This window comes from Terrapene carolina, unplaced genomic scaffold (genome assembly GCF_002925995.2).
Source record: "Terrapene carolina triunguis isolate 2854851 unplaced genomic scaffold, T_m_triunguis-2.0 Scaffold210, whole genome shotgun sequence".
NCBI classification, from domain to species: Eukaryota; Metazoa; Chordata; order Testudines; family Emydidae; genus Terrapene; species Terrapene triunguis.
Window position 1 is genome coordinate 48,449,483 of NW_020664561.1, and position 15,113 is coordinate 48,464,595.

Here is a 15,113-nt window from a genome sequence, read left to right on the forward strand (position 1 = left end):
AAACAAAATTAAAAGAATACCAAGGTAGCAACCTTAATTCACGCACTAAAAAGTTGGGAAACGTTAGTATTAAGGTTACTTGTGCAACCTTAATTTAGTTTTTTGTGATTATACAATTTTAATTACATGATCACATAGTATTTTTTCCACAGAAGCCCTGCCTCATTCAGTGCATAGTATGGATCTGCTCTGGGGATTAATCAGGGTTGGAGAGAGAATGAGAGGGTTACCAGTAGCACGACTTAACCATGAGATCATAGTTTCTATTTCTGCAACCCCATGCCTCTATCACTACACACCTTACAACTTCTGCAATAAATAAAGATGGAGTCCTACAGACCAGAGTCTCCTTTCATTACAGAATTGATTCATTCCCAGAGCATATCCTAACTTGAGTGCTTACTTTGCAGTCTTAATATTCTTTCAAAGTCTAGTTGTGTATAATGTGTAACTTGAACAGTACACGCCAGAAATGGATTTTAACTATGAAATCAATCTTAAAATGGACAAAGTACTGTTGAAACACAGACTGCCAAACTAAACACATTACACACTTCTCCTAATGTAGTAAAGTGCAAATATTCGCTTTTGCAATCTTTCATTTCTTCAATAAGAAGGCAATGTGTTCCCTAGCAATAGTGCTCTGTCCGGGGCAGATTTTTATTTACCTCTGACAAAGACATGAACATTCTGTCTCTTACACTTTGCCAAAACTTGTATAGTTTGTTGTGAAAATAATGTACTCTTGAACTGAATTTGGGTGCCCGTGTGAATGAGTGGGGACCAATTAAGAACACATAGGGGCATATACAAAAACAAGGGAGTAGATGAGCTCACCAGCAGGAAAAGGTGGAGCTTCAGGAGTTATTTCTAGAAGCAACTACTGTCAGGAGCCCTATGCACAGAAGTAGTAGACGCACTAGACTGGTATTTGGGAGACCTAACTTCAATACCCAGTTCAACCAGACTCCCTTGGGAAAGTCACTAAATCTACCCTATGCCTTAGGTTCTCATCACTAGAGTGATGGTAACATCCACCTCATACAGGTGTTGAAAATATAAGATAAATTAATGATTGTGACAGGTTTCAGAGTGGTAGCCATGTTAGTCTGTATCAGCAAAAACAATGAGGAGTCCTTGTGGCACCGTAGAGACTAACAAATAAATGTGTTAGTCACTAAGGTGCCACAAGGACTTTTTTTTTTTTTTTTTTTTTTAAATGATTGTGAGATGCTCAAATACAGTGAACAGGACCATATAACAACCTAAACACATTTTTCTTGCTAAAGACAACTAATTCTTTGTTACTTGGTAGAAATGAACTTTTCCGGCACTTAAATATGATTTTCCCACATGTACAAATTTAAACATTCATATTTGACATTCAAATAATAACAACATGTCACCAACTTTAATGCAATTGTATTCATTCAGTTAGTTTTCCTCTACACTACAAATTCCAACACAAAATTGCATTAACATGGGGTTCAGATTGCAAATGTCCATTTGAAAATAACACAAACACCAAGACCACAGAAAACCCTATGTTGGAATATATATACACATATCCATCTAGGAGCATTGGAGGATTTTCCTTTTTTTTGGGGGGGGGAAAGAGGAGGAGAGGGAAGAGGTGACAGGATGAAAGAAGCTTTGTGGCCCTCCAACTATTTGAAACTAGGTAAAAAAAAATGGTATGTTAGAAACCATCTGAGGGGAGACTAAAACAGGCACAGTCAAAATAAAGGCAGTTTGTCACGATTGAAAAAAAAAAAATATATATATATATATCTCATATAGACATTACATATTATAGTTACACACCCAAAATTCCACGTGGTTGGGACATCCATGACCTATGTGACAAAATGCATTTATTTTGACCTCACCTTATTATATTAAGCCATTTTTCTGAGTAACAAAGGCAACCCTGATTCACAAACAAACAAGAGTACAGAAGTTTGCAGTTTTCAGTCCTTTAAAAATAGCTTTTCATCCAATGTAGCACAATAAACAAAAAAATCACCTGTAATAGTTTAAAGATTTTCCTTGCATGGATTTGGAATTACCATTTGTGAGTTGGGCAGATTGTGTGTGTGTTAACAAGAACATGCATGTATATCGTGGATTGTTTTAAATCTTTTGTAAAAAAAATTAAAAATTGTTATGAGTTGTATTTTTATATAGCTGAGATCCTTTTAAAAATAACTGCAATCCATTAGAAGTAGATTGGAGGGGTGGGGGAGTTACTCCCAGCAACGCAAAGCACTAAGTTCTTAATTAATTTATTTTTTGGGATGTATGACCATAACTCAAATCACTGGTTCAAGATTTACTACCCACCTTGCACCTTCTCTGTGTATTAAGGAGAGAAAATCCCAAATTTGTAAAGAGAAAAGCAAAGCCCCCCCCCTTTTTTTTTAAATGGCAGCTGTCCAACAGGTGTGCGGTGGTTCTGTATGTGAGGGACAATCCCACCAGAGACGGGCTATCGGTTGGAGGCCCCTGGAACAGCCAGCATGCAAGATGATGTGCATTTAGCAGTGATGACTGCACGCGGGTCCAGGTCCTTCCCTCAAGCGTTGATATCACGCATGCTTTGAAAACTATTACTGGAACATAAACCCAGCCGTGAACTAATCTGGCGCGTTCCCAGTCGAGGAGAAGCCGGGTGTGGGAGCGGACACACACAGCTCTCCAGCGCCCCCGGTACCACGCTGCTAGCTAGCCCTTACGGTGACTCGTCTACACAAGCGACAGGGTGAGGCAGGCTTTCTGGGCTGCGGGGGAGGTTAACGCTTCGGCGGGAAGCCAGATCCCGCCGCACCACCAGCCGCAGGCGAGGCCTGGGCGAGCCAGGCCCTACGGCTTAAAGCTTCACGGCCCAGCGGGTCTCTCAGCAGCAGGCGGCGAGGCGCGGGGCGTGATGGGAAAGAGGCGGGACGTTATCCGGGAATGGGGGAGGGGAAGCCTGTATGGCGCGGGGGAGGAAGGGAGGGGGCCGCTGGCGGACTCACTCGGGAGGGAAGAGGCGCAGCTCCTCGATCTTGCCCAGAAAACCGAAGAGTGTCCGCATCTGCTCGGAGCTGGCGCTAGGAGAGACGTTGGTGACCTGAATCACGTCGGTGCCGCTGCTTGAAGCCATCGCGCTGCCGCCCACTCCAGTGCTACAAACACATCAGGGAGAGGGGAGAGCGCGTTAGGAAACGGGTAGCTTTTTGCTATGTCCCCTGCCGCTTCCCGTCCGGGCACAAGCACGAGCCCCGCGCACAAAACAACCGTTGTCGGGCAATAACTGCCACCAGCTGCCCGCTCCACCAGCCTGCCCGGGCCGCAGACTAGTATCCCACAATCCTTTACTGCTCTTCTCTACGCAGGCGCGAGCTGCGTACTTCGGTGGTCTTGCGCAAACTCACAAGCCGCCTCTCCCACAGAAGCCCTATTTGCGCATGTGCATTACCTGTACCTCTTCCAAGGACTTGCGGCTATTGCACATGCGTACTAGTCAACCACGTCTTGCGGCGCTTGCTGCTCCTGCGCACGCCTCATCCTGGTGCCTTGCTTGAGCCGCGCATGTGCAGTATGGGGAGCTACTCCGGAGACTGGCAGGCGAGGCGGTGTTTGGGCGCGAGGGGGATTATCTCCGTTTCCCACTCCGAGCTCGCTACAACTGAATCCCCAGGGGGCGGAGAAAGTTCAGCCAGAGCAGAAGGCCTAGGGCCTAGTCTGAGGCCTGCCCGGGGCTATCGCCACAGAGCGCTCTTAGCTGACGAGGCTGTAGCCTGGGTGGGCGCCCCCTCCCCAACCTTGAGGGTCTACGAGCCCTAGAGCTGCAGGGCGCCTCCTCTGATCTTCCAGGACCAGCAGCCCCTGCATTAGCACGGTGCTGAGCGACCCGTTTCTCCAAATGACTCCAGTGGGAGTTGAGTGTGATCAGCAGCTGGCAAAGGCTGCTCCTAATGATTTTACTGTTGTCAATTTAAAGTAGACTTCCCATGGTAGATATTGAACTGCGAGCAAGGCGTGCACCGTACACGAGAAGTAGACTACAGTATTTCATCTCAAATTTAAAATACCCGAATAATATTAATTTCCCAGTCATTTTTCAGTTCTAGGGTAATTCTTTCCTAACTCTTATGCTGAAAACAAAACCAGTCTGCAGCCTGATCTTGCTGTAACTGAAGTAAATTTCTTTTAATGGAAGCAAAATTTGCCAACCCCTCCTCAACCTATGGACATCAAGGGGTTGTTACTATGTTAGTGATAGTGGTAGATGCTTCCCTACACAGTAACAGCTTCTTTAGAAGTTTATTTTAAATTGATAGTGCAATGCCACTTTATTGCTTCTATAAAATCAATGCACCTTTCAAAGTAATACATTTCAACTGTCAAACTGCTACTTAATTATAATGTTTGCATTATTATTGATGTAGAGATAATTTGTTTGTTTTTTAAATATACAAAAAAAACCTCTACTGAGAATGTGCTTCCACCGGTTTGTTTACAATTTGAGCCCCCAGGTAACCTGGGAAAAATCCTATTACCAGGTAGCCAACGGTAACACAAGATTTCTCAAATATCCAAGAACAAATTAAATTCAGATCACAGCTAAATGCTACTGATCCAAGGTAGATCCTGAACAGAGAAATGTGTTGAATCTGAGATTGCTGTGATTTCAAAGTGGGGATTTGTCAATTTCAAATTGTGTAGGTCCTGTGAATAAATGGTGCTGGCATTCAGAAGCTTTCAACTAAAATTGCAATTCAATTAACAGAGCATTTCATCCAAAATCTAAGAACCAATGCATCCAGTTAAGCAGAACTCATAAAACTTTGAGTAATAGTGTCATCTGCTGACTCCCAGTAATATTACACAGGGGACAGATAAAGGATAAAGAAACAAGATGATAAAAATCGGAAGAAAACTGAAGAAAAAGAATGAATGAGCAAGCAAGAAAAGAGAGCCAGCCTCAAGACCATCGTAGTTTGGTAAACGTTTGATTTTAAAGTTGAATCAGGATCAAATGTGAAGTATTTTACAAAATGTTAGACCCGTAGAATTTATTAATTTCAGAGGAATCTTTAAAAAAAAAAAAAAAAAACTTTCCCCTGCAGTGTTGGAAACCCAAAGTGAGCTGGTACCTGAAAGCCAGAAAATGAAACTGACTATGAACAAAAGTTGTAAATGGCTAAATTCTTAATTGTCCAAGTTGAGGGAAGTGCAAAAGTAAAGAACATAGGCTGTGAAAAGAAAACATATTTTTGCAGTTCTTTCAGTTTTAGCAATCTAGGAGTTACTAATAACCTAGGAAGGAGATTTGGTTTTGTATACATAATTTCTAAAGGAAATTTGTCAAAGGCGTATATTTTGCTTACCGGAAGAAAATTCTATTTGATACTGATAGCAAAATGGATTGAGCTGTTTTCTTGTCTTTTTTTGTGATGGGATAGGAAAGGGAGAAGCATTATTATGCCTGGGGCTAGAACTTTACATACACCATTATTTTCAGTACTCTTTCACCTACTAAAAAAAGTCCATTTTAAAAGAAATTAATAAGCAAAGGGAAATGGGGAGAAATTGTATTCTAAGGATAAGCTTAAACGAAAGTACTTCTTTATTGTTTGTCTTGCCTTGTTCTCTTTAAAATGTTATTTTCAAAGATGTTACATGGTATCTTTTATTGATAATAGATCTGGCAGCAGAAGGAAACATGAGCAAGACATGAAAAGTACAGGCTGTCGGGGGGGTGGAGGATTGGGGAGAATGAGATTTGTACAGTGCCTAGCACAGAGGAGCCCTGGTCTATGTTTGAGGCCCTTACATGTTATCATAGAATCATAGGACTGGAAGGGACCTCAAGAGGTATCTAATCCAGTCCCCTGCACTCATGGCAGGACTAAGTATTATCTAGACAGCGGTTCTCAACCGAGGGTCTGCGAGTCCTTTCAGGGGGGCTGCATATCCCTGCAGCTGAAACCCAGTGCCCCAAGTCCCAGCGCTGAAGCTGGCACCGCGCCTCCCCCCCAAGCCAGGAATGGCATGGAGCTGAAGCCACCCCACCAGGAGCGGCATGGGACTGAAGCTGACCAACCTCCCTCCCGCACCCAAGCCAGGACCCCCAGCATATCACCCCCCCCCACAAAGCTGGAAGCCACACTGGGAGCCCCCCCCCACCATAGAAATTAAAACTATGCCTATGCCCAAGGGTCGTCCCCCCCCCGGACCCCTGAGTTCCCTCCCCTCCTTCCCCGATAGGCCCTGGCATTTTTATAGCATGTTGAGGGGGGCCTCAGCAAGAAAAAGATTGAGAACCCTGATCTAGACCATCCCTAACAGATGTTTGTCTAATGTGTTCTTAAAAATCACCAATGATGGCAATTCCAGAACCTCCCTGGGCAATTTATTCCAGTGCTTAACCACCCTGACAGGAAGTTTTTCTTAACATCCAACCTAAGCCGCCTTTTCTGCAATTTAAGCCCAATGCTTCTTGTCCTATTCTCAGGGGTTAAGGAGAATAATTTTTCTTCCGTCACCTTGTAACAACCTTTTATGTATTTGAAAACTGTTATCATGTCCCCTCCGAGTCTTCTCTTTTCCAGATTAAACAAATCCATTTTTTTCAATCTTCCCTCATAGGTCATGTTTTCTAGACCTGTAATCATTTTTGTTGCTCTTCTCTGGACTTTCTGCAATTTGCCCACGTTTTACCTGAAATGTGGTGCCCAGAACTGGATACAAATTCTTCAGTTGAGGCCTAATCAGCACAGAGTAGAGTGGAAGAATTACTTCTCATTTCTTGATTACAACACTCCTGCTAATACATGCCAGAATGATGTTTGCTTTTTTTGCAACAGTGTTACACTGTTTACTCATATTTAGCTTGTGATCCACTATGACCCCCAGATCATCGCTTTCCACAATACTCCTTCCTAGGCAGTCATTTCCCATTTTGTATGTGTGCAACTGATTGTTCCTTCCTAAGTGGAGTACTTTACATTTGTCCTCATTGAATTTCATCCAGTTTACTTCAGACCATTTCTCCAGTTTGTCTAGATCATTTTGAATTTTAATCCTAGCCTCCAAAGCACTTGCAACCCCTCCCAACTTGGTATAGTCTGCAAACTTTATAAGTGTGCTCTCTATGCCATTATCTAAATCATTGATGAAGATATTGAACAGAACCGAATCCAGAACAGATTCCTGCAGGACCCCACTCGTTATGCCCTTCCAGCATGACTGTGAACCACTGATAACTACTCTCTGGAAACGATTTTCCAACCAGTTACACACCCACCTTCTAGAACAGCCTCTCCTCTAGAAGCTTTCTCCAACTTCTGAAATAAAAAATGGTCTCCGATATATTCCAGTAACTTTTGGATAGTCTGTGCCCTGCTGTATTATTTTCCAAACAGATGTCTGGGTAGTTGAATAATATGTATAATAATAATAATTAATACCTTCTTAGGCCACTTCTCCAGTACAGTAGAATCAGTTATGGAATTCTATGGTGGGAGAAAAGGATGGGGGGCCTATCTCTTTCCATTTTTTCAGGGGACCTAGAATCAGAGCAAGACTGTGCTATGAGAAACATCCATCTTTCCTCTTTGAGGAAATGGGATTGGAAACCAGGCATGGGACATTTCTTTGCTTCATCAGGGAGGAGGAGGGGAGGAAGAAGAAGAGTGTGTGTGGGAGGGATGGGGGAATTTCATGAAAGAGGCCATTGTCTCTCAGGGAGGAGACTGTGCATGGGGGGGGGAGTCTCTCACAGTGAGGATTGGGGTTTGAGAAATGGGAAATACAGCATGCATGCTCAGGACAGATGTCTTCGGGAAGCAGGTGTGGGAGGAGATGAAAATGAATAGAGGATGAGTGTCTGTTATAGAGAAACATCAAGAGTTAGAAGGGATGTAGCTGGGGGAAGAACAGCCTTCCCACCAGAATTGTATTGTCTTGGTGTGGGACAGTTGTCCACCATTCCCAAATACATTTGATAGCAAAACCATCAGTGTATATTATTTTAAAACAAGACAATTCCACATACTGACCACATTAAATGTGACCTGTAAAAGAAGAAAAACTTTGTTTTAGTGCCCTTTGTGTTTGTTTATGGTACATAAAGAAGTTTTGAAACGGGTTTTTTTTTCTGCTTGCTTTTTCTTAGAAATTTCAGGAATGGCAAATCTCCCCTGTTTTCATTTGAGGACTTCTGGATAACTGAGGGGATTGGGGTCTTTCTCCATCTTTAGCTGAAGATGCAGACATGCTGAATGTTCAACAAAGAGTTTTTCTCCAAAGTATTTGTTAAATAGTTTACAAAATTATTAATGAGCAAAGTTTTAAATGGTCTGATTAGATATCATGTCCTACTGCAATCAGACTTCACTTGCCTGGCCTCTCTAACATAATCTAAATATATTAGCTCTCCTATTATGCATAAAGAACAGGAGTACTTGTGGCACCTTAGAGACTAACAAATTTATTAGAGCATAAGCTTTCGTGGGCTACAACCCACTTCTTCGGATGCATATAGAGTGAAACATATATTGAGGAGATATATATACACACACATACAGAGAGCATGAACAGGTGGGAGTTGTCTTACCAACTCTGAGAGGCCAATTAAGTAAGAGAAAAAAAACTTTTGAAGAGATAATCAAGATGGCTCAGTACAGACAGTTTGATAAGAAGCAAGTGTGAAAATACTTACAAGGGGAGATAGATTCAATGTTTGTAATGGCTCAGCCATTCCCAGTCTTTATTTAATCCTGTGTTGATTGTGTCTAGTTTGCATATCAATTCCAGCTCAGCAGTCTCTCGTTGGAGTCTGTTTTTGAAGTTTTTCTGTTTTAAGATAGCCACCCGCAGGTCTGTCATAGAATGGCCAGACAGGTTAAAGTGTTCTCCCACTGGTTTTTGAGTATTATGATTCCTGATGTCAGATTTGTGTCCATTAATTCTTTTGCGTAGAGACTGTCCGGTTTGGCCAATGTACATGGCAGAGGGGCATTGCTGGCACATGATGGCATATGTCACATTGGTAGCTGTGCAGGTGAATGAGCCCCTGATGGTATGGCTGATGTGATTAGGCCCTATGATGATGTCACTTGAATAGATATGTGGACAGAGTTGGCATCGGGCTTTGTTACAAGGATAGGTTCCTGGGTCAGTGTTTTTGTTCAGTGATGTGTGGTTGCTGGTGAGTATTTGCTTTAGGTTGGGGGGTTGTCTGTAAGCGAGGACAGGTCTGTCTCCCAAGATCTGTGAGAGTAAAGGATCATCTTTCAGGATAGGTTGTAGATCTCTGATGATGCGCTGGAGAGGTTTTAGTTGGGGGCTGAAGGTGACAGCTAGTGGTGTTCTGTTATTTTCTTTGTTGGCCCTGTCTTGTAGGAGGTGACTTCTGGGTACTCGTCTGGCTCTGTCAATCTGTTTTTTCACTTCAGAAGGTGGGTATTGTAGTTTTAAGAATGCTTGATAGAGATCTTGTAGGTGCTTGTCTCTATCTGAGGGATTGGAGCAAATGCGGTTATATCTTAGAGCTTGGCTGTAGACAATGGATCGTGTGGTGTGTCCTGGATGGAAGCTAGAGGCATGTAGGTAAGTGTAGCGGTCAGTAGGTTTCCGGTATAGGGTGGTATTTATATGACCATCACTTATTAGCACAGTAGTGTCCAGGAAATGGACCGCTTGTGTGGATTGATCTAGGCTGAGGTTGATGGTGGGATAGAAATTATTGAAATCATGGTGGGATTCCTCAAGGGCTTCTTTTCCATGGGTCCAGATGATGAAGATGTCATCAATGTAGCACAAGTAGAGTAGGGGCGTTAGGGGACGAGAGCTAAGGAAGCGTTGTTCTAAGTCAGCCATAAAAATGTTGGCATACTGTGGGGCCATGCGGGTACCCATAGCAGTGCATGGGGTCTTCTGAGAAAAACAGGGTTTCTCTGGAGGGAGCAGGAGCACTCTTAGACCTCAATTTGAAATGAGCTGAATCTTCGCAAAGCTTTTCTCCCAGGTGTTTGTCAGAAGTTTGAGTAAACTAGGTTTTTACAAAACAATCACAAGGTTTTAAAGTGTGATTCTACTCTGAAAAGTTACTTTGTGGAAGGACGTTGTGGGGTTCCGGGTTCATTTTCTCAGGATGACTCCAGATCCAATCCGTTCAGTTTACAAGATGGTTTTTCTAACTGCCATCTCTACAAACTCACTCAGCCCGGGGTCTAAAAGTTAATCTGGAGCCTCTCCGGCTCACAGATCAGTAAGGAAGTAGTAAGGAAGGGCTCGAGCAAGATTCAGAAGGGACTTGGATATTTCGATGGATAGAAGACTACCCCGCGGGGTTAATGCCATTTGCTAACAAACTGCGGATGGCGGTGGTCGCTGACCCATGCATCGCGCTTGGCACTGTTAGGTTCCCCCTTTAACACAGAGGACAAAACACCACCACAGACACAAGGAGAAGTCGGGGGGGGGCAAGTGAATTGTAGCCAGCGAGGAGGAATGGGGGCAGATTTCCCAGACTCACTGAGGCGGCGGACAGGGCCTGAAGGGGTGATTGGGGCAGAGGGGCCCACGTTGGGGGTGGAGTTGCGGCAGAGGCACCCTGGAGGCAGGCGGTGACCCCACCCCACCGCGCCCGCCGGCGCTGAACGCGGAGGCCGTGGCTGGCTCCGCCCGCCTCCCTGGTTTGGGGGGCGGGCTGACGCGGTCGAGGGGAGGCTGGGCCTGGGCGGGCCGCGTGCGGCGCTCTGTGGGGACATGGCGGCGGCACGCCGAGGGAAAGCGGGAGATCCTCGCGCCGGTTTCAGGCGGGACGCGGGGGAGCCGGGGCCCGCGGTGCCGCAGGGGCTGATCAGAGCGGCCAGGAAGAACGGCCAGTTAAACCTGGCAGGCCGCGACCTGAGTGAGGGTGAGAGCGAGAGCCTAGGGCCGCTCCCCTACCCGGTGTGTGGGGCTCCCCGGCAGGCGGGGGGCGGGCTCGCTCGAAGGCATGAAGGAGACCGGCGTATCCCTCCCCCTTGTGCGCCGAGGCCACGCCCTGCCCTTCCCCCAGGGGCAGACATGCTGCTACCCCACCGCCCAGGGAAGGGGCACCTGGCTCACCGTGCTGGGTAGGTGGGTGCCCCACGGCAGGGCTGGGATCCCTGGGCGGGCTGCTCCAGAGCTCGTCACGGGACTCAAGGCGAGTGCTTCACATTAGGGCCATGCGGGTAAGGGGGGGTGCCAGGCTGTCCCCCTTGCGGGATCTGAATAACCCGGGGCACTGTTAATGCAGCGCTTTGAAGATGTGATGCTACATGTTTGTTTTATCCGCCCATGTGTGGGCCTGGGCTTGTATGTTAAATAGGGCTCCCGTTGTTGCTAAGGCTGGTAGATCCGGACTGGTAGGTGACTCTCCCAAAAAGTCTTCTGATAGCTAGGCTCCCAACCACATAGGGCTTGGGAATGCCATTGGAAGGTAGGTCATAGTTGTGATGTGCTCTCTTTGTATAAGGCTAACCCTGGCAATAAGCGAGCTGATGGATTCTGCTCTAGCTGAAGCTTCTGGACAGTCCTGAGGGATAGCGCATTATAATATTCAACTCAACTCTGGATACTACAAAGGCATAGGTTCAAATAAATAAAAAAAAGGATCTGGCTGTTGCAACCAAGCACAGATTATTAAAAAAGGTCCTTTAGAGTTTAGACAAGCAGTGGCACCTGGCTGTTCAGGAGCAGCTGGGGATTCTGTAGATTCCCAGAATTGTAAATGCCTTTTTCAAGCCCTTTCAGTTATGAGGATCTGACACCTTCTTCCTCACACTCTCCATGATGCTCAGCCAATTCAGCTGGTTTAACTACAATTTATGATTACATAAGTACTTTGGTTAAGAATGAGAGCTGATCAGAAAATAGGGGGGAAATACTAGTGAAAGTAGTCAATTTTTTGTCCATTTCATTTGAACAAATATTCCAACCAGCTCTGTGAAGAATAAAGTTATTAAACATTTTTGGATAACCACAGTGATGACAGTAAAAGCTTAAGGTTAAATATTGGAGACGTTTATTGTACAAATATGCCACTTTTGTTTGTGTGTAGTACCTGCGAATGTGTGGCGAATAAATTTGGATATTCCCGAGGAAGCCCATCAAAATCTGTCTTTTGGTGCTGCTGATCGCTGGTGGGAGCAAACAGATCTGACCAAACTCATCTTAGCCTCAAACAAACTGCAGTGTCTTTCTGAGGATGTCAGACTTTTGCCTGCTCTCACTGTACTGGATGTAAGTAAAGAGCACCTGTTATCAGATTGTGCTTGCATTCTGGAAGGGTGGGGGAAGGACTAGATTTCCTCACAGAGGTCTCAAGTTCCCCTCTCTTATATTAAATGCTGGATGTATTAAAGTGGTATTGGTGTGTTCCTAGGGAAATGTAGGAATTGTTATAACATATCAGATTAATGGTGCATCTAATCTAGTATCCTGTTTTTGACAGTTGCCAGAACCAAATTTTTCACAGGAAGGTCCCGGATACTCCATAATGGACAATTATTTATAACTTGCCTGTGAGGACCCAAGTCCAGTCCTCCTCCTTGATAGAGATTTGCCTAGATAGTGTCTTTGAGGAGAAAAGGCACCTGGGGGATCGTCAGGACCCAAAACAGAATTTTGAGTCCCTCGTCTACACTCCTTCCCCACAAACTCTCTAGGTATTTATTTAGCCACCATCACAATTGTATCTCAGTACCTCAGGTTTTTAGTATATTAGTAATCACAAGAGCACTGCAATAACACTGTAATATCTTGTGTTCTGGCACCTGGAGTGCTGCAGAGGCAATGTGCTCAGATCCTGTCAGCATGAAAGCATACTCTGATGCCCTTAACAAGCTAAAACAGTGGTACTGGTTGGTTTGGGAGAGAGTTGTTTCTTCTTTCCTGGAGGGAAGGTTGCCCTGGCAATGCCCTTTTCTGGATGGTAGCGGTGAATAAGGGCATTTGGATAGGGTTCTTGGGAGGATCACTGAAGGAGTGAAAAATTAAGGAATAGATGTACTCAGAACTTGGAGTCAAGTATCGGGGGGGTAGCCGTGTTAGTCTGTATCCATAAAAACAACAAGGAGTCCGGTGGCACCTTAAAGACTAATAGATTTATTTGGGCTTCTGTGGGTAAAAAACCTCACTTCTTCAGATGCATGGAGTGAAAGTTACGGATGCAGGCATTATATAATGACACATGAAGAGAAGGGAGTACCTCACAGTATTCACAGTGGCACATGAAGAGAAGGGAGTACCTCACCAGTGTTCTCCACTTGTGAGGTACTCCCTTCTCCATGTGTCATTATATAATGCCTGCATCTGTACCTTTCACTCCATGCATCTGAAGAAGTGAGGTTTTTTACCTATGAAAGCTTATGCCCAAATAAATCTGTTAGTCTTTAGGGTGCCACAGGACTCCTTGTTGTTTTTTCAGAACTTGGAAAAACTTAGATACAGCCAGAGGTAGATACAGAAGATCAGAAGTGTGTGTGTGTGTGTGGTTGGTTGGTTAGGGGGAATCTCAAATCAAAGGATTCAGCTATAGCACTTTGGGATAGACTTGCCCCCATCAAGCTGCTGGGAAGAAGAGAACTGGACTTCCCAGTAGAGAAATGTCTTTCATCTTGACTTCAAAGTGTCTGGTAAATTCTCCTCTGCCCCTTTCCTCCTGTCTGCTGGGGGGAAAAAGCAGAGCTTTACTGCCTGTCCGCCAATGGGAGGGGGGGCCTCCCCTGTACCCCATTAGAAGGAGGCTGTTTTTTTCACTTTCCCCCAACCTTTTTAGTTCATCTCTCACCTCTGCTTCTCACAGCTTTTCCTGTCAACTGAGTGAAGCTTTTATCAGACAGGTAACTCTGTAGTGTTCTATTAGTAATGAAATTATCCTGACAATTTGCACTTGTCAAGGCCCTTGTACAAAATTTTCTTTTGTATGCATGTAGCATAGTTTGTTTCTTGGCTATATTAAAAAAAAAGGGTATTGATAAGCAGTTACACTTCTAAAACCTTTTTGTTTCTAGGTACATGATAATCAGCTGACATCTATTCCTTCTGCTATAGGATTTTTGGAAAATCTTCAGAAGCTCAGTGTCAGGTAAATATGTTTTACAAATCTGAATACAGTAAATATGCGTCGAGTGGTTAAGAAACTTAAAATCTTCTAAAATTGTCTTCCTGTAATTTAAGAAAAGCTCTCTAAACCAGCACTGTGTTCAGTGTTATTAAATGTGTTTGTAGCAGTGAGGGGAGAACTTTGTGAGTGTAGTCAGGCTTTCAATTTGATATTTTAGTGTAAAGTTCATAAAATGACAAAGTCCCATTTTGGTCCTTGATTGTGCAAAGAGAATCATGCAGATAAACTGCTATGCCTAGGTAGACAAATTGCACAGGCATTGGGGGCTGCCTTCATGGTTCTACTTGCAGGATTGAGGCCTTGATTTGTCACCTTTTTAAACTGTTATTGGTCAATGATTATATTCATTGGTTTTTCTATACACAGTTCTTCCGGCTAATTTTCAGAGCTTTTAGCCCAGTGATGTTAATCCTTACTTGTGTAAGTGTACATCTCAGACCCAAGACCCTGGATCTCTCAGGTTTCAGTTCTTAGAAGTGTTGTGACTAAGTCATATTTTTATCTGGAATGTGATCACCACTGCTGACACTTGACACACGTAAGGATGCTTGGAGAAAACAGTGGTCTGAGCATGCTCACATGAGTCATGTAAAATTGTTGTGAAAATTTACCAGCTCAGATACAGAATCTACTCATTTGATTGACTGATAATAGAAAAATGTAATGACATTCCATTTGCCTGTTGAGGTCTGTGGGTGGGGGTCCCGTCCTCCCCCTCCCTCCCCCCAATATCTTCTGGGACTAGTTAGTGAATAGAATTCTGGCAAGGCAGCCCTGAAAACAAACGGACAGCACTTCTTTCATGAAGAAGGCCAACATTATTTGTATTTAAACACTCAGTGAAAGAGTGGGAGCCTGAGTCTTGGAGATGTCACTGCTCACTGAAAACATATGTTGTCTCTACATTTAAATATTTTTGATGTTCTAAAACTTCAGTTTGATTTCCTGATAAATGTACACTATA

The 15,113-nt window shown here is 44.2% G+C and overlaps 2 protein-coding genes across 4 annotated transcripts in view; one reads left to right on the forward strand and one right to left on the reverse strand.

The window, feature by feature from the left end:
• Positions 1-3,253, reverse strand: part of LOC113407193 (serine/arginine-rich splicing factor 11) — a 36,527-nt gene extending 33,274 nt beyond the window's left edge. For all 3 annotated transcript variants that reach the window (XM_026655340.1, XM_026655339.1, XM_026655338.1), the window contains exon 1: positions 3,018-3,253. In XM_026655340.1, coding sequence (XP_026511125.1) covers positions 3,018-3,145 — 128 coding nt within the window. In that variant the 5' untranslated portion in view covers positions 3,146-3,253. The remainder of the gene's footprint in view (positions 1-3,017) is intronic.
• Positions 3,254-10,750: 7,497 nt separating this feature from the next.
• LOC112115984 (leucine-rich repeat-containing protein 40) overlaps positions 10,751-15,113 on the forward strand; it is a 29,565-nt gene continuing 25,202 nt past the window's right edge. Inside the window, exons 1-3 of the mRNA XM_026655702.1 lie at positions 10,751-10,912; positions 12,083-12,264; positions 14,037-14,110. Coding sequence (XP_026511487.1) covers positions 10,762-10,912; positions 12,083-12,264; positions 14,037-14,110 — 407 coding nt within the window. The 5' untranslated portion in view covers positions 10,751-10,761. The remainder of the gene's footprint in view (positions 10,913-12,082; positions 12,265-14,036; positions 14,111-15,113) is intronic.